Here is a 27062-nt window from a genome sequence, read left to right on the forward strand (position 1 = left end):
ATAATTAAATGGTTTTTAATTTCTTGATCGGATCAAGATTGAATAGTGAATTTGCGTGTGTGTGCTACCTGTCATTAAAGGTTGTTAATTTTAGCCCAAACATAGCTTTATATGTTCTTGATTGCCTGACCTGATAGGCGGCGGCCGAAGACGACCCAACGCGACGTTGGATATAATTTTATGCAACAAAATATTGTCTCATCTATGTTTGAAAAAAAAAATATTGTCCCATCTAGAATTTTTATTACTACGCAAGCAAGCAATACATATTTATCTCTGTAGTTTCTAAATTATACTGTTTGTATATGAATAGAGTTTTACGAGTTCTCCTTGTAAAACATCGGAACCCAAGTGATACAATAATGACGCCAAATGTTTAGGGGATTAATATTAAGCAGGCATTGTAATTTTATGTCGTACTTCATATAAATTCTTTAAATTTATAATTAGTTCTTTAAAATAAGCTTAGCTAGCAAACACCCTCTAATGATTTGCAAATTTCTTGCTATTAGGGGGTGAGCAGCGGGTCGGACTCGGACTGACCCGTCAGATTTGATGGATCGAATTTTTTGAAATGTTGGACCGACCCTGACCGAATTCTAGGTGTGGATCGACCCGGGGCCGGACCGAACTGAACAACGGGTCCGGTTCGGTATGGGTCCGGTTCGGTCCAGGTCCGACCCGCCGACAATGTAATTTTTTTTCTCTGTTTTGCACTTAATTTTATTAATATTATTATAAATATTAAATATATAAATTTAATACATTACCGGTAGGGATGAGATTCTAGAGAATAATAGGGATTAAGGTATTAAAATTTATTAATATTATTATAAATATTAAATATATAAATTAAATAATTATATTTTATAAATGTATGGGTCGGTCCGGGTTTGATGGGTTCGAGCGGGCGGTCCAGACCCGGACCGATCCAAAATATTTCCGGTCCTATAAATTGGACCCGGACTGGACCACCTAGATATACTTAGCCGGTTCGATTCAGACCGAACCCATCGGTCCGAATAGATTCGACTGGTTCAATTTCGATTTGCTCACCCCTACTTACTATATATGCAGTCCCTCCAAATAATTTGCAAACTTCTTACTATATATGCAGTCATGCGTATATATGATACATTTTGCAATATATATTTAACATTGATGATGTGTTGAATACCCCTTCTAAAAGATAAAATCTAAAAGATACTTATTTTTTATAAAATATATAAATTATACTTATTTAAGAGTTTTTTTTTTAATTTGCACTGATTCTCAATTGGTGGACTCGATCGGTATGATTGAGTATGTTGATAAGAATGTTCGATTGCTCAACTCGCAATGATCGAACATGTTGAGCATTAATGTATTTACCCCTAATGTTTGGCTTGAAAAGGTCGAGCATGTCGAGTACATAAATACGCTAATGCTCGATACACTCAACTCGCAATACTCGAGCATGTAAAGCGCTAGTGCATTTACCATTAATGCTCGACATTCTCAATTTATTTTGGTTGAGCATGTCGAACAAAGTTCGTAATTTCAACAAAATTTGCGAATTTAAGTAAATTGTTAGTTTTTATAGGATATAATATATATATATATATATATATATATATATATATATATATATAGTAATCCCTCCGTCCCACGAAACTTGAGCAGTATTTCTTTTTGAGTTGTTCTGCGAAGCTTGAGCATTTTTCTTATATGAAAAAAGTTTTTCTCTTTATTCACATTTTCACTTATCACATTTAACATACAAAATACTAATTCTTTAAAATTCGTGTAAAAAAGAAATTGCTCAAATTTCACGGGACAGAATGAGTATTTTTTATTTTTATTTTTAAAAATAAGTAAAAGCGACCATTAACTCTTCATTCTATATAATGTACTGCAAAATTGAATCTACGGACACGTGTTTAAATAAGTTGTGCTGAAAAATAAATAGATTGATTAATTTACAATCTAAAAGAGATTTTTCACAAGAAACACGTTCACGCTATTTCAAATGTTCATTTAAGATGTGATTTTAAAGAGTTAATGGGCTCAATCAGGCCTTATTGTATAAAAAAAGGAAAAAGTGTTCACCTAAATAAAAATATGAAAAAAATTAGCCTTTTTTAATATAAATATATAATTATATCTTTAATACAGTTACACACTTTTTTGCAAAAATGTGTAACGTAAAGTGTGTAATTGCGAAAAAGTGTGAAAGTGTAAAAATACACTGTTACAAACTTTTTTAAAAATCGTATAATAATCGCGAAAATCTTGTAATAGTGTATTTTATACTATTATACACTTTTTCACAAAAGTGTGTAATAACGTAAAAGTGTGTGATTGCAAAAAAAGTGTGTAACAGTGTAAAATACGCTATTACACACTTTTTAGAAGCGAAAAAGTGTGTAATAGTATATTTTACATTGTTACACACTAAAAATATATTTTAGTCGGAAATGTTATTATTTCCATATTTTTATTTGTATGACTGAAATTTTCTATGACTAAAAGGTTTTGGCTACGTTAGAGTGTTGCCTCGATTTTCAATCCCTAAACTTTCATTATGTTATTCTTGGGATTGAGATTGAAGCATTGTATCATATTTGATATTCCAATTTGTGTTTTAATTTTCAATTTTGTTTATTTTTTATATATTTTTTATTTAATGTTAATTTTATATGCTTTAATTTAATTTTATGATTATTAATTAGAGTTTATTCCATTTAATTAAGATATATAATTATTTTGTATCATTTAATTTTAATTTTATTAGCTAATACTTCCTTCGTCCCGTGAAATTAATCACTTATTTCATTTTGGAATGTCCCAAAAAGATAGTTCATTTTTTTTACTTAATACTATTATATAAAAATATTATTTTACTAAACTAATCTTATTTAATGTTTCACTTAGATGTGAAAATAATAAATAAGGACATAAAAAATAAAAATATAAAAATTAGAAATTTTTAGATAAAGATTAAATGTATTTTTTAATATGTGTAAAAACTAAAAAGTGAAAGGGGACTAAATTGGAAGGATGAAAGGAGTAATAGGTTGATAAATTGAAACTCAAACTGTCTAAGCTAAACCTTGTTACAAATCCATTCCACCCCAAATTCGATCTTCACATCAACACTATTAGGGCGTTTACGGTTCCAAACAGAAACTACGAATTTAATATGTGCATTAATATAAATAAATAAATAAATTGCAGCTATGCAATGTGAAATTATATCTCTCCTGCAGCGATTTACAAAATCTAATGTAAATAAAAATATATGAATTAATATACAAATTAATTGGACATAGATTCTCCATGTGAAAACAAGATCTTATATGAACAAGTTGCGTAAATCTCGTTTAACATGAGAAATTGAAGTTCCGGTTTAAAGGGATTGATGATCTCTGTGTGTGTGGGTCAAACACCTTGTAACATAAGAATTGAGGAGGAAGAGAAGCACGAAGCTGTTGAGCACGGTGTTGAAGAGCCAAGCGCCCATGCCGTTGCAGCCGCCTTTCCAGAAATGGAGCACCAACACCCCCATATGCCACGCCGAGTTCGTCACCACCAAAGCAATCTGACAGAGCATCACAAACGGGAAATCGCTCCGCCCCAGCCCCATCTCGACGCCGAATCTGTAGCCGTACACCAGCGCGAACACCATGCTCATGGACAGAATCGCCAGCACTTGGAACGACTGCGAGAACTCGAGCCAGAGAAACGACATACAGATGAGAGCGGCGTGGTTGATGAGCTGGAAGAGCGGGAAGTTCCCCGGGCGGCGGAGGAGGACGAAGAGCGTGCGGAGGATGTGGAGGAAGCGGGAGAGGTAGAAAACGTAGGACCAGAAGAAGACGCGGCCGGAGGGGCGGGTGCCCAGGGGGAAGCAGAGGAGCCACTGGAACGGGGTCTTGTTCCGCTGCCAGAACCACCGCGTGTCGCGGATCTCCGCCACCGAGGAGCTCAGCATGCCGGCGAAGATCGTCGCCGAGAGGAGGGACATGGCCAGGCTGTGGAGGGCCGGCACGGGCCCCAGCGCCACCGGCTTCACCCGCCCCACCACGCGGAGGAGGATGTGGACGGCGCTCGAGATGCCAATGTAGGCCGCGATGGAGGTCATCAGGAACCACCACGTCGCCGCCCATGACTCCGTCGGACTCCACCGGAAGTGGACGATGGATGGGTGCTCCGCTACCCAGAAGTTCAGCTGTTGGATCAATTGTCGACTCATTTTCTTGACCGTAGTTTGAATTGTGTTTAATTATGACTCCTCAGTATATATATATATTTGAAAGCGAAGGTTTTAATATATAAGGATTTTGATGAGTTAGATTAATGTGGAATTGCTATGTCACTAATGATGAAATTAGTGGGCGTTTATGAAAGTAGTAGTTAGAGTTTATCCAATCAACAGGTTACTTATGTTTTGGCCTTCTTAAGAATTTCTGTACATTTTCTTTTCTAATTTTTTCATGATTTTTGTGGAAAAGTTTCGAGAACTAAGCATATTCAAGCTCAAACGTTTTGACTTTGAGAATTCACATGAGCTTTTCAAAGTATGCGATATGGAACGGTATAGAAAAAGTTTTGTGTGCTATATTCTTCTTGGAACATGTATACTTGAGTAGAGATCCAATCTTTAGAGCTACATTCCTTCTTTTGGATATTATGGTATTTCAACTTAAAAAGCGGCGTCCATATATTTTTATGGATTCTAGCCAAAATTGTATAATAAAGAAAAATTATTTATATGAATAAAATTATGAAAATAGCAATCATTGTGATCAAAATACCCTTATATCATGTAATAATATAAAATACATTATTACATACTTTTTTCGATTTAGTCGCGAAAAATGTGTAAATGTATTTTTACATTGTTAGACTCTTCGCAGTTACACACTTTTACAAAAATAGTGTGCAACAATGTAAAATACATTATTACACAATTTTTGCAGCTATATTTTTGCAAAATGTGTAACAATCGCGAAATTTTAAATTATTTTTAATAAATAATATTATGAAAGGTATATTGATATATTCCAAAAAAGCTACTAGTATTTCAAGTTTTTAAATAAAAAGTTACTCTTACTTATGATCTATCTTTTATCTTCACTTTTCCTGTTTTATATACTAATTAAAATGGATAAAAAACAAATCAACAAAATCTAGGATGAAACATGACCTTATAATCTGAAATTCAAATACAAAATCAAATTTCACAACAAATTATTCCTCTTTAAACCTAGAAAGCTCCTTCTTTATTTTTTAATCTCTTCCAATTGTACTTAATCCCGAGTTTGAAAGCTGTGTTGAGGTCTTTCATAGTGGTTAATGTAATTTTAATTATTAATATTGTTTAAGAATATATTTTTTAAATTGTAGTTAATGGATTCAAAGTTTTATATCATTGTTCTACATCGCTCGTCCTGAAAAATTTGCTCAATATGGTCAACTTGGTCGAGCTTGTAAAGCAAATTAAGAAAAGATGGTAAATGCATTAATGCTCGACATGCTCAACCACTTCAAGTTAAGTATGTTGACGAGCCCGTTTTTCGTACTCTTTTAAGTGCATTTTTAGGTCTATATCGAGTCGTTTTTGTGTGTGTGTTTGTGTTTGGGAGCAGAGACGGATCTATGCATACCAGTGTGGGGGCACGTGCTCCCACAATTTTTTTTTATAGCAAATATATATATAATTCATATTAAAATACATAATAGATAAACAACTTTTTAAACTCTTAATCCTTAATATATTACACGCTAGGTAGTATTCCCTTCGTTCACATAAGAGTTCCACTTATACTTATTTTTATTTGTCTACGAAAAAATAAGTTTCACTTTTTAAATTATTACATCTTATTTACTTATAAATTGTACTTTTATTTCAATTTATAACCAATAATTATATTTATTTCACTTTTTGTATTAACACTATTATTAAAAAAAAATTGTACATTTATTTTACATTTCTACTTACAATAACTTTAACAATTTAATTAAAATCGTGTTCAGCACACAATGATTTTTTTTTCGTGGACAAATGGAGTAATTTTATTTAACGTATTTTATACTTCTCCTGTCCTAATTCAATAGACCATAAGGTTCGGGCACAAATTTAAGAAATGAATAGTTTATAATAAAACATGTGAGAGAGTAAATTTTTTTAGGACAGAGGAAATATTTATAATTATTTTGTGCCCCCGTATTAAAAAAGTTCTGGATCCGTCCCTGTTTGGGAGGGCACATTGTAGGGCACAGAGGTGTGCGTGCACGTACAGGGCAAAACAAGCTCCATTCCGCAAGAAAGGCAAGTACTCGAAGCATACAAGAAAAAAGCATGTTCTATGCCCAAATCGAGTACTGTGCGGGATCAGGTCATATTCAGGGTGCCTAGAAGTCATGGACGAGACCAAAGAACGAGGGAACAAGGGCAAATTAATGAGAGGAGGTCAAGAGAGATGCAGCAGCAGGCGTACGAGGGCAGAGCACGGCACCATCTGACACAGCTCCGGATAAAGAAGGAGATGCACATACCTTTCATGGGAGATTCTTGCCAAATGCAAGGGAGATCCGCAGATACTAGGGTTTGACGCAGAAGAAAAGTATTTTCCGCCTAAATTTTGTGAAAGAAATTTTGTTTATAGGTTTAATTGTAGTACTTAATAAACTTTGAGGTGTTAGTTGCTATCAACGTTAGATTAGAGGCTTAGTGTAATTGGGGCGGTAACATTAGGGGTGTTTTTGCATATTAACCCATTAATTAATAAATATGCTATTTTAATTTTAAATATTAATCACCCTGTCACTTAGAATGCACGCGCATTCAACAAGTATTTTAATTAAGTGGTCAATATATCAATAGTTTATTATATACTCGTTCTTCAAGCTAAATTGGACACGTACGAGAAAGAGATAAAAAATCTCAATGAGCCCAAGCCCGAGCCCGAGCCCGAGCCCAAGTGTAGGACTTCCTCTTTAATATGGCGGCCCACTTAAATAGTACAAACTGCTTGTTCCACAAAACATAGCCATGAATCCTTTTCAAAATATTTTCGAAAAACCCAAAGCTTGTAATTTGTAATTCCTATTATCATGTTTCTAGACTTGATTCTCAAAATGGTGGCTCTATTATCTTGTGTTGTAGTTATCTTTACATTAATGATATTCTTAATGGAAATAATATTTCTTTAGTTAGTAACATTTTTAATTATTGCTCCCTCCGTCCCATTAAAAGTGTCGTGTATCCCATTTTGAATTGTCCCATTATAAGTAACTATTTTTATAAATGAAATAATTTACCTCCTAGAAAAAGTGTAGGTCCTATTACTTTTAATCAATTTACATCTTTTTAATTTTAGTGTCGAAAAGTTTTGATTCAATTATAGTGGGTAGGGCTGGTAAACCGGTCGGTTCGGTTATAACCGAACCGGTTTACCGGTTAACCGGAACCGATTAAGAGGAATTCCTCTAACCGAAAACCGAACCGGTTTTTCGACCGGTTAACCGATTAATGGTGCTTAAAAATCCATTTCCAAAGCTTGGTGCTTCTGCTCCCTTGCTTGATTCCCCTTTCGTTCATGGTAAGCGTGCAAGAATTCCCAGTTGTTCTCAAACCGGCAAGAATCTCAAAGTTCTCATTTCTAGCATCAGAAGCTCTGCTGCTCCTTCCTGCAGAGAAGAGTTGTTGCTTCAGTTCAATAAACCCCGTCTCACTCAAATCTCTCTCCTCAATCGGAAACATGCAGAATCTATCCAAATCCATTTGATTCGGTTTCACACCAAATCCATCTTCGTCATCATTCCTCCTCCTCTTCACGAACATACCCTTAATCCTCGAAAACCCACCGCTGTTCTTCACCCAAGGGATGAGCGCCGCTGCTGGATGAGATTCCCTCTGCCTGGCGGAGGGAGCGACGCCTGCAGATTGAGCGACGCTGGCGGAGGGAGAAATCGAAGGGAGTCGCGCTGCACTGCTGCTGCTGCCTGCTGGCGGAGAAAGAGAGGGAGACGCCGGTGCCGGTGGGAGAGGCAGCGGCGCCGGTGGGAGGCGGGGAGAGAAGGCCGAAACGTGGAGGGCCGGAGGGGTGGAGAAACGCCGGTGCGGCGGTGCCTGGAAAGTGGAATGGAACAGGAAAGTGGAATGGATGGAATGGAACGGCAGCGGCTGAAACTTGAAAGCCCTAATGTGGCCGATTTTTCAAGTTTAATAAATTAATTAAATTAAACAAAAACCGGTTAATCGGTTTAACCGGTTAACCGACCGGTTAAACCGATTAACCGGTTAACAGTGAGAGAACTAACCGATAACCGAACCGAACCGGGAAAAATCGGTTTTCGGTTAACCGAAAACCGATTTTTCCGGTTCGGTTACGGTTTTAACCGAAAAACCGGCACCGATTTACCAGCCCTAATAGTGGGACGGAGAGAGTATTAAATGATAAATTCCTCATGTTCCAATGATTAAAATTTGATAAAATCTCACATGGAGTCTGGATTTCCATAATCATTCCACAAATTCATTCACATATCAATTGAATTTGAACGTGAAGAAGTGACGCGGTAGGACCCTTATATACAAAGTGTTTTGAATGAATTTAGGGTCTCTTGTGAACTTAAATTTTGGATTTAAATTTTATATCTGTAAATATAAAAACATATGTTTTTTTGTTCCTTTTTACAAATTGTAGAGTTGTAACTCAGAAAATAATTGAAAAAAAAAATCTAATAAATTTTGTGTCGAAATACATGTATTTGTTAGGGCTCTTGTACAATTTGTAGAGTTGTGACGAGGAAAAATAAAAAATAAAATCTTATATTTATAAAGGATTTACTTTTCATGATTGATAAGATTCATAATTGAGTATTCTTATTTTCGTCACTAAAATTTCTCCAATTTCATTATTTCAATTGGATATGAATCATGCAAAATGAGCTCAAATGATACATCTTGTCAAAGGTTCCAATCCACTTAGTATATAGTGGATAAACCTAAATTTCTTTAATTTATCTAAGTTAATTCTTAAAACTAAACGCTACTTAATTAAATATAAACCAAGTATTCCCGGACCTCGTGTACAATTGGTAGAGATTTAATGAAGGATAACAAGGTAAAGAGAATAAATAAATTTAATAAGATTTACATGAATTTAATTAATATCTAATCATATATATGTGTATATATTCTACCATTTGTAAAGTTGCATATCTAGATATACAGAAACTAAAACTATAAAAATATGTATTTGTTGGTCTTGTAAGAAATAAATATGTTTTGGGGCCCTTGCTGAATTGTAAAGAGAGAGGAAAATAAAAATTAAACATGTCTTTTGGGGGCTCATGGTTGGCTCAAGGATTAGAACCGACTATAGTAATAAATAGGATTTTACAATTTTTTTTTGACTTTGGGGAGTTGGGGAGGGGAGCAGTTGGGTTTGAATTCGAGACCTCACTGCATACAGGAGGTCGCACCGCTTGGTGTCCTCTTGAGGACATGATTTTACAATTTTAATTCCATATTACAGTATTTTTAAAATTATACCTGTAGATAACAATTTTAATCTTCTAATTGAATTTATATACACATTAGTCTTTCTTTGTAAATGTTCAATTAGAAAATTTAAACCATTTTTCCGCCTATGTGGTGTTTGTAAATTGTACCGTCTTTAAACCTTCCGCCGCTGCTGGCTTTCCGTGCGCCACCGCGAGGGGCGGACGATATGGTAAATCTTGCCTCCCAAATCAGCCGCCTCTTAATCCTCCGTCGTCACGACGCCCTCAGAAGCCTCTCTTTCACTTTCTCCGACCACCTCGTGGACGCAGTGCTAAAAAATCTCAAGCTTCATCCAGTGGCCGCGCTTCACTTCTTTCATCTAGCCTCCAAAGAGAATCACTTCAGACCTCATTTCAAATCCTACGTCAAGATCGTCCATATTTTGTCAAATGCCCGAATGTTTGATGAAACGCGGTTGTATTTACGTGGTCTCGTGGAGCTGGCGGAGAGGGACCATCTTCCAGTTTCTCTGATATATGATGAATTGGTGGCTGTTTTTAGGGAATTTAGGTTTTCTGGAACTGTTTTTGATATGATGATGAAAACTTATGTGGAGAGGAGGCTGGTGAAGAATGCCTTGTACATGTTTGATAATTTGCCTAAATGTGGTCGTGTGCCGAGCTTGCGATCGTGTAATGGTTTGCTGAGCTGTTTAGTTAAGGACAAGGATTTTCATGCCGTTTCTTGTGTTTATGATCAGATGATAAGAGTTGGGGTTGCTCCGGATGTGTATACTTGTGCCATAATGGTGGATGCTCACTGTAAAGATGGCAGACTTGCTAAAGCACTGGAGTTTGTGGTAGGCGTGGAGAGTATGGGATTGAAAATGAATGTTGTGGTCTATAATAGCTTGATCAATGGGTATGTGGAGAAGAGGGATATGCAAGGGGTGGAGAAAGTGCTGGAGTTAATACGTCAGCAAGGAATTTCCAAGAATTTGATAACTTATACACTGTTGATTAAGGGTTATTGTAAAATAGGGAACCTTGATCAAGCAGATAGAATATTTAGAGAGATGAAGGGAGAGACTGGACTCACATTAGTTTTGGATGAAAAGGTGTATGGTGTATTAATTGATGGATATTGTCGTAATGGAAGACTGGATGATGCCGACAGAGTTAAGAATGAGATGCTGAGTTTGGGATTGGGAATGAATATGTTCATCTTCAATTCTTTGATTAATGGGTACTGCAAACTTGGTCAACTTCGTGAAGCGGAGCGTGTTATAGTGAGTATGGTTGAAGCTAATTTCAAACCGGATGGTTATAGCTACAATACGTTATTGGATGGATACTGTAAAAGAGGGATGATTGCTGAAGCACTTAAGCTTTGCCGTCAAATGACTAGTGATGGTGTACATTCAACAAATATAAGTTACAACACTCTGTTAAAAGGTTTATGCCAGTATGGTGATATGAACGATGCTTTGTCGTTGTGGGAAATGATGCTCAAGAGAGGTTTGGTTCCTGATGAAGTTGGATTTAGTACACTTCTCCATGGTCTTTTCAGAAAGGGAAACTCGAATAAAGCTTTCACATTGTGGAAACATGTTTTAGCAAGGGGCTATGCAAGAAGTACTATTCTGTGCAATGCAATGCTCAATGGGCTATGTAAAATGGGAATGATGATTGAAGCAGAGCAAATTCTTGAAAAGATGATAGGAATGGGTTGTTCACCAGATGCGATGACCAATAGAACCTTGATAGATGGATATTGCAGAGCTGGAGATATTAAAAGAGCTTTTAAAATTAAAGATGCCATGGATGCAGAGGGAATTCCTGCTTCGCTTGAAATGTATAATTCACTGATTCATGGATTATTCCAAGCTGAGAAATCAAATGAAGTATCAAATATGCTCTCTGAGGTCCATGCAAAAGCACTGAGCCCTAATATTATTACTTATGGAGCACTGATAAGTGGTTGGTGTAAAGAAGGGAACCTGAAGAAAGCTTTTGATGCTTATTTTGAGATGAGAGGCAAAGGAATTTCCCCAAATGTGTATATATGCAGCACAATCATCAGTGGGTTAAACAGGCTTGGTCGGACTGATGAAGCAAATATGTTGGTACAGAAAATGGTAGATTTAGATGTTGTCCCAGACCTTAAACATTTTTACCAGTCTTTTAACTTCAACAGACTTCAGACAGAAACACAGAAAGTTGCAAATTCCCTCGATGAAAGTGCTCAAAGATGCATCATTCCCAACAACATTCTATATAACGTAGTTATATCTGGCTTATGCAAAAGTGGAAAGACTGACGATGCTAAAAAAATTATCAGTGATCTGTCGCAAAGAGGCTTCACTCCAGATGAGTTTACATACTCAACCCTTATCCACAGCGCTTCCATCTCGGGTGCCACTGATGAAGCTTTTCTTTTACGGGATGAGATGCTGAAAAAGGGTATTTCTCCTAATATAGTAATATATAATGCTCTTATAGGTGGCTTATGTAAATCAGGAAACCTTGACCGTGCATTGAGGCTTTTCCATAAACTTCACATCAAAGGTTTAGTTCCGAACCTCATCACCTATAATATAATAATTGATGGCTGTTGTAAGAGAGGTAGCACCAGTGAAGCCCTTAAACTTCTGGGGAGAATGATAAAGGAAGGGGTTGCTCCTTCAGTCAAAACATATTGTGCATTTCTCAGTAGTCTCTTACAGCAGGGAAATGTGAAAGAATACCTGAAACTTTTAGTTGAAATGCACAAGGAGGGCCTTGCCACGGACTCTATTAGGCATTGCAGATCATTTGAAGGTAGTGTGGATTTTCCAGTTTTTTACCAATTTCAATACCATGTACTGGCTTTCTCGTATCTAAAATAACTATTTTCTCCTGCATGCTTACTTCGTGTTGTTATGATTTAAAACATTTGAAAAGACTCCAATTTTTTCTATCAAGATGTTACCGTTGCTGCTGAAGCACTGAGCTGAGCTTATGACTGATACTACAAGATAATGTTGTTCATATGCCAGTCTCTCTTGAAAGAGAAGGTAAGTATGATAACAAGCTAAAATTTTGGACTATTCCTATTTTATAGTGAGCGTGACATGAACCTTTACTTTAGTTGTAGAATTTTCCATATTGTATGATGCATCCTGGACACTTAATTATTGAAGTGTTGTTTTTCTTTCAGCTATTAGAGCACTCCCAGCAGAAATCCCAAAATTATGCTCCTATATTCCTCCCTAAAACTTCCCTATTTAATTTTAGGATCTCCATTTTATAATTGCATACACCAGATCTCCTATTTTCTACATAAAAACAATAATTATGTGTGGGTCCTATTAATTATAAGCTTAAAATAAATTTAGGGTGGGTGTAAATTTAAGATTGAATTTAGGTAGGTGTAAAATTTTTTGTGGGCCCCATCCAATTTAGGGGATCTGCTGGATGCATTTTTTATCTCATTTTCAATTGTTTTAGCCTAAATTTAGAATTAGTAATGCATTTAGGTGATCTGCTGGGAGTGCTCTTATGACTGCTAACTTATTTAGTTTTTACATGTTATGCTATCTGGTTTTCAGCCAAACATGTCTCAAATCATTCTACGTTGATTAGGTCTTTGATATATGCAACTTAGCTTCTGCAAGGCTCACCAACTGGCAACTGGCCCTATCCTAAGGGAAAACAGTGATAAACAAGAGAAAATGGGCTAATTTACTAGTAGAAAAGCTTTGAATCCAGCAGCAGCCTTCTCTTCCCCAACTGCCAGGATGCCCCTTGTTTCACAAGTATATGGTGTAATGCCAAAGGCAAGCTTACTTCTTTTCTTCGTTGTACAGTATAAACTGATAATACAATACATCCTTGGTTTGTATTACATAGTTCGGTCCAAAGTCTAGTCAGTTGGAACTCAACTACACAAATATGAAATGGCAAAAACTTGTGTACATCTGTGTATTCGCCCTAATTTAATCCAATTAGGATTTGTTAATCCTATTCCTCATTTTTCAATAAAAAGGGATGGGCCCCAGCTGCATGGTGCGGCTCCAAGATCACCTCATATAAAGTCTGAGATACACTAATTAATCTATTAGTCTGTTAGAAATGAAAGCTGGACTAGAAGCACTTTGATTATTTTGTTACCATTTTTCTAGTTGAACTAGTACTTATTTTTCTATACTGTTTCAAATGTTACTTTTTCTTTCCCATCCCACTATTTGTGGTTTCCATTATGTTTTCATGTTGCTGATCACCGAGTGAAAAGGAGAGATCTAAAAGGTAACTTATAGGACATGGTCACTATTCTCTAAGCTTAATTTTTTTAAGGGTATCATATGACAGGCCGTACTAAAGTCTAACTAATTAAAATAATTAACTAATTGATAATTTCAAAGTAAAATTATGTATTTTTGGGCCCCACGTATTTTGGGCCATGAGAGGTCACCTATCCTGGCTCCCCCCCAGGCCGACCTTATATATGTCATTTCTCCATTTTGGTACTTTTATACTCTATTTGTCCACAAAAAATAATCATAAAGGTGGATGTCACGAGTTTTAATAAAAATAATTATTATATTGTAAATAGAGAAAGGAGTCCACTTAAAAATAGTATTTATAATGATAATTAATTGTATTGTGAGTGGAGAATGGAGCCCACTATGTGATACTAGTTTCCAAAAATAGAAAAGGACTAATTTTATGGACATTCCAAAATGACAAAAAGGGACATTTTTTGTGGACGTAGGGAGTAAGAAATTACTTCATTCGTTTTTTAAAATTATTCTCTTCGTCACAATTATCTTGAGACAAAAATGTTGGGTACAAATTTAAGAAACTAGTATTTAATGTGTTAAGTGTAGTAGATGAAAAAATGAAAATGTGAATAAAAGAAAAAAAAAATTGCAATATAAAGAAATGTATCAAGATAGTTGGTATCTCGTTTTACAAAATCATAAACATTTGTAAGTGACACGAATTTTAAGAAATGTTAGATAGTGTATTGTGAGTGCAAAATGGTCCCACTTTATGTAAATTAGAGAAAAAAATAAAATAAAATGATTGTGGTGTGATAGTATACAAAAATAGAAATGTTCATGTTTTTGTGAGATGACCCAAAATGACAAAAAAAAATATGTTTTTGTGAGACGAAGCGAGTATAAATTATGTAAGTTAATTGTATAATGAGATAAAAACTTGTCAAAAAGTGTATATGTGTTAGCTAAGTGAGAGAGTAGTTAATTTCTTAGAGCACCCGTAGCGGGGCTCTTCTATGCGCCTCAAGCCCCGCCCTTCACGTCCCTTGTGTGTTGTCGCGCCGTGCAGCTCGATGCCCGACTCTTGTCCTTGTGCCCGATCCATTGGCTGAGCTATTAGATGCATGCTATGCACGCGACATATTAAAAAAAAATGAAAACTTTCAATTTGTTTGAATAAGCGGATTTTTTTTCAGTCGATTTTAATTATTTTTTTAGTTTAGTCATTTGCAACGGCTATTTTTTCTTTTTATTTTTTTATTCTCAAATTTCTCAACTCAGATTTAATCGAACATATTTTGGCTCGATTTGGTCCCAGTCATAATTAAATTAATGTAATTTTATTTTAATTATTATAGTTTTTTTACTATTGTATTTTATTTTAATTAATGTAATGTGAAATTTTAAATTTAATGAAATATTCGATTTTAAAATTGAAGAGGTTATTTTGAATGAAATGAAAATGAAATTTTTAGAGCTTATGGGTGTGGAGGAGGGACTCTTTAATGAAGTATACCTTCTTAGAGTTCCTATAGGGACTCTTGAGGCATGAATGCTCTAAAGACCATATATGTCAATGATGTCATGTGTTCGAAATCGCAGTCACGTAATTTTTAAAAAACTATTTGAAATCGTTCTGAAAAGAAGGTTTTGGTTAGAAAAAAGAAGTAAAAAGTTATTGAACTTTGTGTTCAAGATATAAAACTGTAATTATTATGTCAATATCTTTTACTAAAAACTAATTTGTACTGGTGATTAGGGTTCATCCACCTAGGATTAGTTAATTCATAATTAGAGTTTACTAATTCTCAATTACTATGATTTATTATCCGGGTAGATGTACTAATGTGCTTCATAACCGTTTTATTTGATTAATAATTTTTCCGTCTTGTTCTTGTGTGTTGGAAATACTTTGTTGCAGTTAAATTTCCATTTAATTAATTAGATTACTGAATTTTAAATAAAATATAAATATATCATTTATTAGAAAACATTGTTTAATTAGTGAATTCCGGTTGGTCAACAAGTAGAAAACATGTTTATGCTACGTTTCTCTTTGGAAACAAAATGATTTTTTTAAATATTTGAATTTCAATATAATCTTTATCTATTCTTTTTTCTTTTCTTTTTTTTTATTCGAGGAGACGATTAATTACGTTTTGTTTATACTTATGAACATGTCCCCTTCAAACGTGTCTAGCATATGTAAGTTTAACAGCAAGTTTATAGGACGACTTTTGTCAGTTGATTTAATTATTATTACTACTATTTTTTAAACAATGTGAAAAAGGTAAAAGAAAAAAGGAAGAAAGAAAAAAGGCTAAAGAAGACTCCTGGATGAATTAATCGAGCTTGGAATACGAATATTATATCCAGATATCTTTTCCATATTTTCACTAGTTAAACTTGGTACTTTTACGTATATATTTTCCTAGATAACACATGACATTCATCACTACATACAATAGAAGATAAAATATAAATGTGCAATAGGATTCGCTTGATAATTAATACTGATAGGGAGAGATGGATTCATTCAACAATTAAAAAAAAAATGAAAATTTTGAACAGAGGATGTTGCACTGTCATTTTTGGAAAATTCCCAAGACTGCAAAGTTGAATGTGCAAACAAAGCAAAAGTCGAGTATTCTTTGACATGACGAAAGAAAAAAGAATACAAAAACCCATATATTTCACGAGATGAAAGTCGAAGTTTGATGAAGCATTATTATCAACCTCTGTTATATGTCAATATATGTTAGAAGAAATATCAATTCAGATGAAGATTTTTCAACAAACCTAACTTTTTTTAAATGCGGAGAATAAAAATTTAAGGCGTGTGTTTTGTCAATATTATTTGAATAAAAATAAAAGGAGTAAAACGCGGTACGTACTCGGCCTCCGTACTTTTCCCCTGTCTGACAACTCAACTTGCAATATTGGAGTATTTGTGTTTGTATATATATAGACACACGCCTTCACTTTCACAGTTTGAACATAGATTTCAATATTTTGACTTAACAACTCATTGGCTATGCACACTAAATACATCAAAATATACGATGCATTTATTCTACTTAAAATTTAATTAGAGATTAATAAAACTGGTAGGTTCTCTAGTTGAGAATTCCTGAACTTTAATTGGGGTTGATTGATGCATTGGATGTACACAAGTTTTTGTTTATGAAATATGGATGCTCTCTCTCTCTCTCTCTCTCTCTCAATAAATAACAATGACAAAATAACTTATGCGCTGTAAATTAAGTAATTATGATTGGCCGGATTTTTATGATCTGTGTTTGTATTGCAATCTAAGGTTTTGTGAATGAGCTTAATGATGAAACTGCATGAGATATTTGTGAATGAGGTGGTCTTGGGTACACCCGGGTGTACCGTACAACCGGATCACATCTTCACTTAAACTTTGACCCGCACTCTGATTTGAACCCATATCCTGACCCAACTCATATAAATAACACTATTTTGGGTACGGGTCAACCCGGTTGTACGGTACACCCAGGTGTACCCAAGATTTTGTGTTTGTGAATATTTCATCATTTCTTTTATAATTGACATGTAGGATTAACCAAAAATCACGATCAATGTGATACGATTATATTGTTCTAGGCTTCAAAAATAATTATATTATTCCTCCGTCCTAGCTTTTAGTATCCAATTTTTTTTTTTTGATCGTCCCACATTTTAGTATCTATTTTTATTTTTAGTAAAAGTAGGTGAGACTCTTGCTCCACTTTAATTATTTTAACACCCATATAAAAAGTGGGACTTTTATTCTACTCACAACACACTCAACCACTTTATTAAAATTCGTGTCACTCTCAAATGAATAGTAAAAGTTGGGACGGAGGAAATATTTTCTTAGATATTAATATCATGTTTGGTGAGATATATGTATAAAAAATGTATTACACTATCACATCTCTCAGGTGTGATACATAATCCAAAAAATATGGATAACAGATAACGGGCCATTAATTTATAAATTTTTTTGATTTATGAAGCAAACAACATATTAAAGTGTTATAAATATCTATCTCACATTTATTATTCATAGCAAACGAGCCCTCGATGCATGCAGTATATATGATTTATATCAAGATTCCATATTAGATGGCAATTGATAAAACCTGCCGACAAATATTGAGATTTAGGGAAATCGCATCAATAATTCGGTATTAATAATATTAATGCTCCAAGCACTTAGAAAATTAATCGAGCACTAGTGTTAACCAATATCATGCAACACCTCAATTAACGACAAAAACGGCTGCCATGGTGCGGATATGCTGCAACCCTTAATTTTTTTTTTTTTTTTTCATTATGGATTTATTAGAGTTTATAAATATATAATTAGAGCTTAATTAATATTTTTTTACCGTGCGAGCATCCTCAAACTCAATACCCGGAATATTACTACTCCCTCCGTCCCATGAAACATGATACAGTTCTTTTCGGCACGAGAATTAAGAAATTGGTATTTTTTGTGTTAAGTGCGGTAGGTGAAAAAGTGAAAATGCGAATAAAATGTAAATTTTTTGTTATTTTTAAAAACATGTCATGTTTCGTGAGACAGACAAAAAAAAACTGTGTCATGTTTCGTGGGACGAAGGGAGTATTTGTCGTTCAACCTTCCAACGAAAAATAATTCAGCGCAGCCATGCACGGAACGTTTTGGTAATATTTTCTTCAGAAGTCTACTAATAGGAATATGGGTATGGGCCCCACCGAGCTGCCATTCGCGACCACCTTGAGGCTCCATGGCCAAACCTTTATCTACCCATGCAGGATTTTTCATATGGCCAGCCCATCTTCGCACTTTTTTCCCCATCATTAATTGCAGCTTTAACAAACTAAATTATGAGAGACTATTTATTTTACAACTATTTTCGATTTAAGTTTATTAATACATTTATATATATAAATCATTTTTGGCCATTTAATTTAGATGTTATTATTAGAGAAGACTATTACAGTTACATAGCCAAAAAAAACTTGCAATGAGGGTTCGACAATAAGAACCTTCAAATAAAGTTAGAAGTTAATGCATGTGTTTTCTTAATTATGTTACGATAATAAAAAATATCAATCGATTAAGCCGAAGCCCACAACATGCATATATGAGACATTTTATTACTCCCTCCGTCCACTAATTCATGACCTAAGGAGCAAAACACGGGTTTTAAGAAAAAGTGTATTTTTATTAGTTGAGTGGAGAAAGGGACCCACAATTAATGTATTGTTTATTAGTTGAGTGGAGAAAAAGTGTATTGTTTTGGGACCCACCAATTAAATATAAATAAAAACTTACTAAAAATGGATAGGCCTTGAGTTGGTGGACGTCCCAAAAAGGAAAGAAGGCCTTGAATTAGTGGACGGAGGGAGTATAATACTATCAATCGAATAAAATAATTAAACAAATAGGTATAACTTAAGCTAAAAAGTTTTGTGGAAGCTATAAATATTTTCACTTTATATAAATATATGAGTTGTTAAATTATAAGTACACGCATGCACTTTAGTTTTATGTTATAACTTTTCACTTTATATAAATATATGATTTGTCAAATTAAATTATTAACAAAAATGAGGAATTTGTAAGATATCTTTTTAATTTTAGAATATTAACTGCATAATACAAATTCTAGTTGCGGTTCCCAGTGCACATATGTGAAAAGATTGACTCAGTAAATAATTAAATTCTAATGAGTGTATATATGCATGGCAATTCATTTTATTTTTATAGTAATATTTATCATTTTAATATATTATCTAAAATGAAGGGGTGAATATATAAGTTTTCAAATAAGTTTATAGTACTGGTTCGGAAAAACATTTCTACATCCACATGTAGCCTAGCTATAGTTAAATATGATGGAAATCTTAGTTTTACTTGGAGATTCACTTTGTTTTAGAGTGGTAAAGTTTACTAACCAACCTTCCACACTATTACTACCACTCTCAAAGGGTACGTTTATGTATAAGGGTTTGGTTTTCAACTATTCAAGTTATAATGAAGCTTTAATTAGAATGAGAAGCAAGTAAAGCTTTAGCTAGCTTCACTGGGGCTAGCTTTGGTTACGGAATTTGAGGATCTCTCGCTTCATCAGAAATTATTTATAAAGATTGCTTTGTGTGCTTCAATTTTATTTAATTTGGTGCAAGGCTTTTTGTATTATTAATTAGTGTGCAACAATATAATTTGGACCTGTTTTGCTTTTAAAATTAAAATTCCATATATATATATATATATATATATATATATCAGTAAACGTGGTCGATATATCTTCATCATATATACGTATACTGAGTTTTAGAACTCCATTTTGCTTTGTTCCCAAATTATTTATGCTTTTTTCAGGTTGGCATACAACTCTTCAAGACTGGATTAGCTTTAGCATAATTAGGTCAAGTAGCTAGTATTGAGGCTTACTTTATAAGCTCACTCAATACTTTATAAGCTCTAAAAGCTTCGTAACATTTCAGCTTTCTAACCTATCTATACATTAAGACCTTTAATTTGAACAACATCCTTCAAGAATTTTGAAATCAGTTGGATGAGGGAGTCTTCTTCATGATATAAATATGTTTTCCCTTTCAAAGAAAAATGATACAGATTTTATTACTTGAAATGAATATGTGTGTGTGTGTATATATATATATATAATTAATTAAGAATTATTTCTATAAATTAACTTTTATATATGAAAATAATAGAAAATAAATGAAAATGTAAATTTACCTTATAATGGTAATATTAGTTATTGTGCCTTTTTTTAGATACAAGATACATATTATGTCAAAGAAATTGTATTTACAACGATGAATTGATCAAATGACAATCATGCTATTACAAATAAATGACCAAACGAGTACAAATAAATAAACCAAATAAAATAAAACCCACACGCTTTCGGTGGGACATGAACAATGATCTCTTGGAAGAGAGAGTCTTTTGGTGCCTCAACTTTGCCAATTAGGTTATGATCACTTAATTTGCAGCTAATTAAATCCATCCATTCATGCAACACAACTATGACGCGATGAACCACGATTCTCATGTCACTTTATAATTCGAGTGTAATCAACGAATTCTCATATCACTACAATACGAGCGTAATCACAATTATCACATCAATTTATTATCACGTGATTACAAAATATTGTTATATATTGACTATATCATCGCCGTAGGAATCCTTATTTAAAAGAATACGAGTTTGATCATTTACTCTGCATGTCCAAGATTACGTATTCCTATTTCCTAATGATATAATCTTTTATTTCCATTCTATACTTATTTATTGATTGATTTAACAAATTAAAATCTCATATATTTCATACATAATTTTCGAATTAAAACCCAATTGCACACAAAATCAACAATATACAGAAGGAACATAAATAATAGAAATGACAAAAGTTTATGAAGTTTAATTACTTAGAAACATAATATCAAAATAATTCATAGAAAAATCTCGAAATTAAGTCTATATAATAACTAAAGAATTTATCATTGTTCATCCTAGCTATTTTCCATGCGCTGCAAGTGCATGAGTATAATTATAATAACTGATGATGAGGAAGGGTCTAGATTAATATGTTGTTCTAATCTATTTAATTAGACTCACGCAAAATCGAAAGGTAATCAACTAATTAATTTCAAGTAAATAAAATCCAAATACCCAATCGATGTATTGTTGAGTGTTAAACTTTACTTTGATTAATCAATTGATCGAAAAACCTATAAACTTATTCTATGACAATCTTATATTGTAGTTTAAGTCCCTCCTTGGGCCAATTAATTTTTAGTCTACCGGGGTGTTTTATTTTGTTGGAAATTTATTATAAGAAAATGAAGAATGTGAAATGATAAAATTCTCTTTCGAAAATGAAGAAAAATAAAGGAGAAATTTAAGAAAAAAAATTATCCTCATTTTCTTATAATAAATTTACAATAAAATAAAACACACCTTACAAGTAAAAGCTTTCAGATTAGTGTAAGATTTCTCGATTCTATTTGAATGAATGTGATGTGTTCCAAATTAGTCCATCATATGATTCCAAATTAGCACACTAGAATTTCCAATTAGCGTCAATCGATCAAACAATCAATCAATATAACACAAGAAGACGAAGAAAATTAAAATTCGTTGATCAAATAATTATCCAATAGAAGTCATCTAGCTACTGTTTTATAATGGGTTAAATGCGAATAATCTCTCGACCTCTTTATCTATTACTGGGATTTCAATCTCCGTACAGTGCACAAATGCTTTGAAGAAAGTAACTAGATTTGTTCTCCGTGTGAAGTAGGAGAAATAATTTTATATATATTTTTAATTTTAATCATATAGACATATAACTAGCTTCATAACTTTCATAATTTATTATTTATAATAAAAAATAATAATTTAATATTATTAGGGCTGTAAACAAACCAAGCCACTCGCGCTCGTTCAAGTTCGTTTACAGAAGCTCGATAAATAAACAAACCAAACTTGATCTAAGTAGTATTCGGCTCGTTAGCTCGTGAACATGTTCGTCAAGTGATTCAGCTTGAAAAATATAAATTATTAGTAGAAACAACTTATATTTATCCATTAAAATTAATAATAATTATATTAAATCTCTAATTAATTTTGTTTGTTATAAGAAAATAATTAATATATTTATTATTTTGAATAAAATAATTTATTTTCAAAATAAAATAATCAATATTTTGAATATAAATATAAATTTAGAAAGTTCGTATAGGCTCGTGAGCCTCAAAGTATTCGGTAAATAAAGTTCGGGATTCGATTCGATACTAAACACATCAAATTTGAGCACTCCACTATTCGGTTCGATTACACCCCTACATATATTGAACTACTAGATATTTGTTGTCAACTTGAAAAAAAAATTAGAACTACTTCATCAAATTTACATAAATACAGATGAGATTTAAAATTCATACTCCTTAAGTAGTTAAAGTATTGTAAGAAAATAGTAATTATTTCATTGCAAGAAAAATAAACGAAAATGTAATACTTCATCCGTCCAGGAAAGAACTTCATGTCTTTCCTTTTTGGGACGTCCACGAAAGAACTTTCTACCTATTTTTGGACTATACCCCACCACTTATAATTACTCTTATTTTTCACTTTTCACAACTCTCAATATTAATTATAACAAATTTTCACTACTCCCAATACACTTAACTACCTTTCTCTACTCTCAATACACTCAACAATATTTTTTCTTAAACCCCGTGTTACTCCCTCCTAGGAAGTTCTTTCATGGACGGGGGAGTATGATTCAAAGTTTACAACATGCATAAAAAATATAAATAAATATTCATATATCCACATATTTGTACTAATTTAATTGTTTGGGTATTGGACATATTATTTCAACTTCTTTATATATTAATTTAAAGTTCTTAATAGTAGTATAATATTAGCTTGTAGTATTTCAAAAATGAGAGAGAGAGAGAGAGCCTCCTTAATTGAAAGTAACTTACAAGTGGAATGGATAAATTTATAACTAAAGGTCACAACTATAAATTCCACAAATATCTTTCATGTCTAGTAATTGCATATAATCCTTTTCTTATGCAGTCTGACACTTTACAGTAGTAGTCCAAATTATTACATATAGTTGAGATCTATATAAAATCACCGAAATTAATACTAGTACTACTATTTCATTGTAAGAAAAGAAAAAAAAAGAATGGAGAATAATAAGGGGCCCATCTTGGAAAAGCAAAAGCACAGGAAGTTTCATTTCATAAAATGTATAAGATCTAAAATGAGTATGAAACAAATAAATTCCATTTGAAAATCTTTGACTCGGCCCGGCCAGCGATCCAGCTACGCATAACCCTTACCCCACCACCTTACACCTGCATTTTTTGTTTCATTTCAATTTTCAAATCCCAAAAGCGTGTCCTTTTCTTTTAACTCCAAATGTCCTTTTATTTTTACTTGAAACTCAATCCAATTCCATTTCCCCCCTATCCTATCAAATAAAGCCCCCTCTCCCTCTCCTTCATTTCCAAAATGACACCACCACCTCTCTTCTCTCTTTCTCTTTCTCTATCTCTCCTAATTTTCTCGCTCTTGCCCACTTCTTCAGCTGACCAAAATGTTACAGCCTCAATCTCACAGCAATTTAGAGAGGCCCCCCAATTCTACAACGCCGCCGCCTGCCCTTCAATCCTGGGTGGCGCCAGGCAATTCATTTGCTCGAGCGACGCCGTCCACGTCGCAATGACGCTGGACGCGGCCTACATTCGGGGCTCCATGGCGGCGATCCTCTCCATCCTCCAGCACACCTCCTGCCCTCAAAACGTCTTCTTCCACTTCGTCGCCTCCGCCTCCGCCGACGCGTCGCTCCTCGGCTCCACCATCGGCGCCTCCTTTCCGTACCTCAGCTTCAGAATCTACCACTTCCGCGACTCGGCGATGGCGGGCCTCATCTCCACCTCCATCCGCTCCGCCCTCGACTGCCCCCTCAACTACGCCCGCAGCTACCTCGCCGACCTCCTCCCCCCCTGCGTCCGCCGCGTCGTCTACCTCGACTCCGATCTGGTCCTGGTGGACGACATCGCGAAGCTGGCCGCCATCCCGCTGGGCGGCGGCAGGGTCCTGGCGGCGCCGGAGTACTGCAACGCCAACTTCACCTCCTACTTCACCCCGACCTTCTGGTCCAACCCTTCCCTCTCCCTCACCTTCGCCAACCGCAAGGCCTGCTACTTCAACACGGGAGTGATGGTGATCGATCTGGAGCGGTGGCGCGGCGGCGGATACACGATGAAGATCGAGGAATGGATGGAGCTGCAGAAGAGGATGAGAATCTACGAATTAGGATCGCTGCCACCGTTTCTGCTGGTATTCGCCGGAGAGATTGAGCCCGTGGATCACAGATGGAACCAACACGGCCTCGGAGGGGATAACTTCCGCGGGCTTTGCCGCGATCTCCATCCGGGTCCAGTGAGCCTGCTGCATTGGAGCGGGAAAGGGAAGCCGTGGGCCCGCCTCGATGCCAGCCGCCCCTGCCCGCTCGACGCGCTCTGGGCGCCTTACGATCTGCTCAAGCCTCCTTATTCCTTCGATTCTTCAGATTAATTCATATTCATCTCTTTGTTTTTTTTTTTTTCACTTGATTTTTCCAGTTATTACTCTCACGCATTGAAGCTGTACAGAAACGGTGGTGTATCAATACACACAACACATACGTATATATATACGAGGTGAGGTGAGGAGAGGAGTTTTCGTGTTTGTAATTAAATGTGGTTGGGCCTCTCCAGATCGCGGTAGCTATAGAGAGATGTTTTGACGTTCATAAATTTCATTTGTATCAAGTATACAATATCGACAAATAAAATTTCAGTGTTGCTGAATTCGATGACTCTGTTTTAATCTTCGATTTAGGTAAACTGAGTGTTTGCAGCTTGTTTGAAGTTGAATCAACGGTTGCTTTCTTTTTCATCATTGAGGTGCATGAATTATTGTTGATTAAATTGTGGTAAATTTCTCTTTCATTAATTAATTTCTATATTGAGCTTAAGCCTTAAGGAGGATATTCATTATAAGCAGAGATAATAAACTTTTATTTTATGAGTCAGCTACATTCAACTTTTCTTTTCTTCTCTTTTTGAAAAGATGGAAATTGTATAAAAAGAAAATTGTAATTGCAAAGCAAAAAAGATAAATATAAAAAGTATACTTGCAACTTTGTATCTCGAACGGTCAATTAATGTAAAAACGACAGTAATGTCTGTTTATCAAAACTGAAGTTAAGTAAGAACTTGGAAGTGAAAAAGAAAATGATTCAGCCTAACTGGTAGTGCTCCTAATTCACTTTCATCAATAAAATATGTGAAATTACAGATGGCTTACTCTCCAGACGCAGTCATAAAGTCGGCCACTTAGATTATCTGTTAATTAAACTCAAATATTATGATGATTCTTCTTTCAATTGCTTTTCTAACTAATTCGATTTGAATTCTGAAGATGGACAAAAGATAAAATTGCCTAACATGGACAGCTAATTCTAGTTGCTATTCTTATTTAAAATTCAAAATCATATTATATTAATATCATTTGTAGTAGTATTATTTATAAATTAGAGATGATTAATCTAATGAAGTACTATTATATAATGCAAATGCCAACAGTACTTGCTGAGGGTATTTGACTTATGATCATTTTTCTAGTAGATTTGTCTCCTGTGCAGTGTGCATTGACATGATGGCTTTTTAAGTATGAATTTATATTTATAGAATCATAGTATAATTTATTACGAAAGAATATTAATTACAGCAGTTTGGTAGACGAATTTACTGTGTAATAGTAATGGATTTGACATCCGTAACTCTCATTTTCTATTAACTTTTCAGTAACTAAAGTTCACGTATATTCTTTTCTCAAATATTTCCTCTAATCAACGCATTCAATCTCAACACGCATAATATAAGTTTGTACATTGTGCTGATCCACGCCGAGTAATTAATCTAGCTTTTTTTATTCAATAAATCTATGCAGCCACATTGTGGCCACCTACACACTAATATAATAAGGATAATCTTGATTTATTTAATTTATTTTTTTAAATAAAAATAGGATTTAGTTATTTTATTATATTCTCTACATTGTACTTATTTTTTTAATTTTTTTTGCATTTTTTATTTTTTATTTATTTTTTAATAAAAATAAAAAGTTACCAAAAAATTGCAAAAAAATAACTATAATGTAGAGAATATGATAAAATAACTAAATCTCATTTTTATTTTAAAAAATAAGTTAAATAAATTAAATTATTTACTACTTAAGTAAATTGTGGATAGCCACAATATGGCTGTTTAGCATTACTCTTTTTTATTTGTCATTTACAAATTACAACTATGTAATTGCATATAATAATAACTGAAGTGATTGATTATTATGGTGTCACTATCTTTTTTTTGTTGCGAAGCGATGCTAGAATAAAACAGCCTAAAAAGAAAAAATACGTTTTATTTCTGGTGCACCAAACATTGGAAGGTCGTATCATTGAAATTTATGTATGATTGCTTATGACTTTCAGAGTAATATGAAATGATTAAGGAATAAAGTAATGGTAAAAAGTTTGAAAAATTGTTTGGAGATGTGTCGGTGGAACAAAGAGCACATAGAAACAGCCCCACAAAGAAAGATCATTAGATATGTATAAAGTCCACATCTTTCATAAAGGCCAGCCTGACTACAAGTCAAGCATTTATTTTGCAACTAGGGTTGTAATCGAATCGAATCGAAGCGAATA

At 34.1% G+C, this 27062-nt stretch overlaps 3 protein-coding genes across 3 annotated transcripts; 2 read left to right on the plus strand and 1 right to left on the minus strand.

The window, feature by feature from the left end:
• Positions 1-3198: 3198 nt before the first annotated feature.
• Positions 3199-4347, minus strand: LOC131010408 (elongation of fatty acids protein 3-like). Its single transcript, XM_057937910.1, has one exon. It carries the CDS (start codon positions 4232-4234, stop codon positions 3389-3391), a length of 846 nt encoding a protein of 281 aa, XP_057793893.1. The 5' UTR covers positions 4235-4347; the 3' UTR covers positions 3199-3388.
• Positions 4348-9304: 4957 nt separating this feature from the next.
• Positions 9305-13507, plus strand: LOC131010407 (putative pentatricopeptide repeat-containing protein At1g19290). The gene is made up of 3 exons (XM_057937909.1): positions 9305-12315; positions 12460-12551; positions 13120-13507. Exons 1-2 carry the CDS (start codon positions 9723-9725, stop codon positions 12489-12491), a joined length of 2625 nt encoding a protein of 874 aa, XP_057793892.1. The 5' UTR covers positions 9305-9722; the 3' UTR covers positions 12492-12551; positions 13120-13507.
• A 10015-nt stretch (positions 13508-23522) lies between these two features.
• On the plus strand, positions 23523-25161 carry LOC131010412 (probable galacturonosyltransferase-like 1). Its single transcript, XM_057937923.1, has one exon. It carries the CDS (start codon positions 23819-23821, stop codon positions 24884-24886), a length of 1068 nt encoding a protein of 355 aa, XP_057793906.1. The 5' UTR covers positions 23523-23818; the 3' UTR covers positions 24887-25161.
• Positions 25162-27062: the final 1901 nt, after the last annotated feature.

This window comes from Salvia miltiorrhiza, chromosome 2 (genome assembly GCF_028751815.1).
Source record: "Salvia miltiorrhiza cultivar Shanhuang (shh) chromosome 2, IMPLAD_Smil_shh, whole genome shotgun sequence".
Classification (NCBI taxonomy): Eukaryota; Viridiplantae; Streptophyta; class Magnoliopsida; order Lamiales; family Lamiaceae; genus Salvia; species Salvia miltiorrhiza.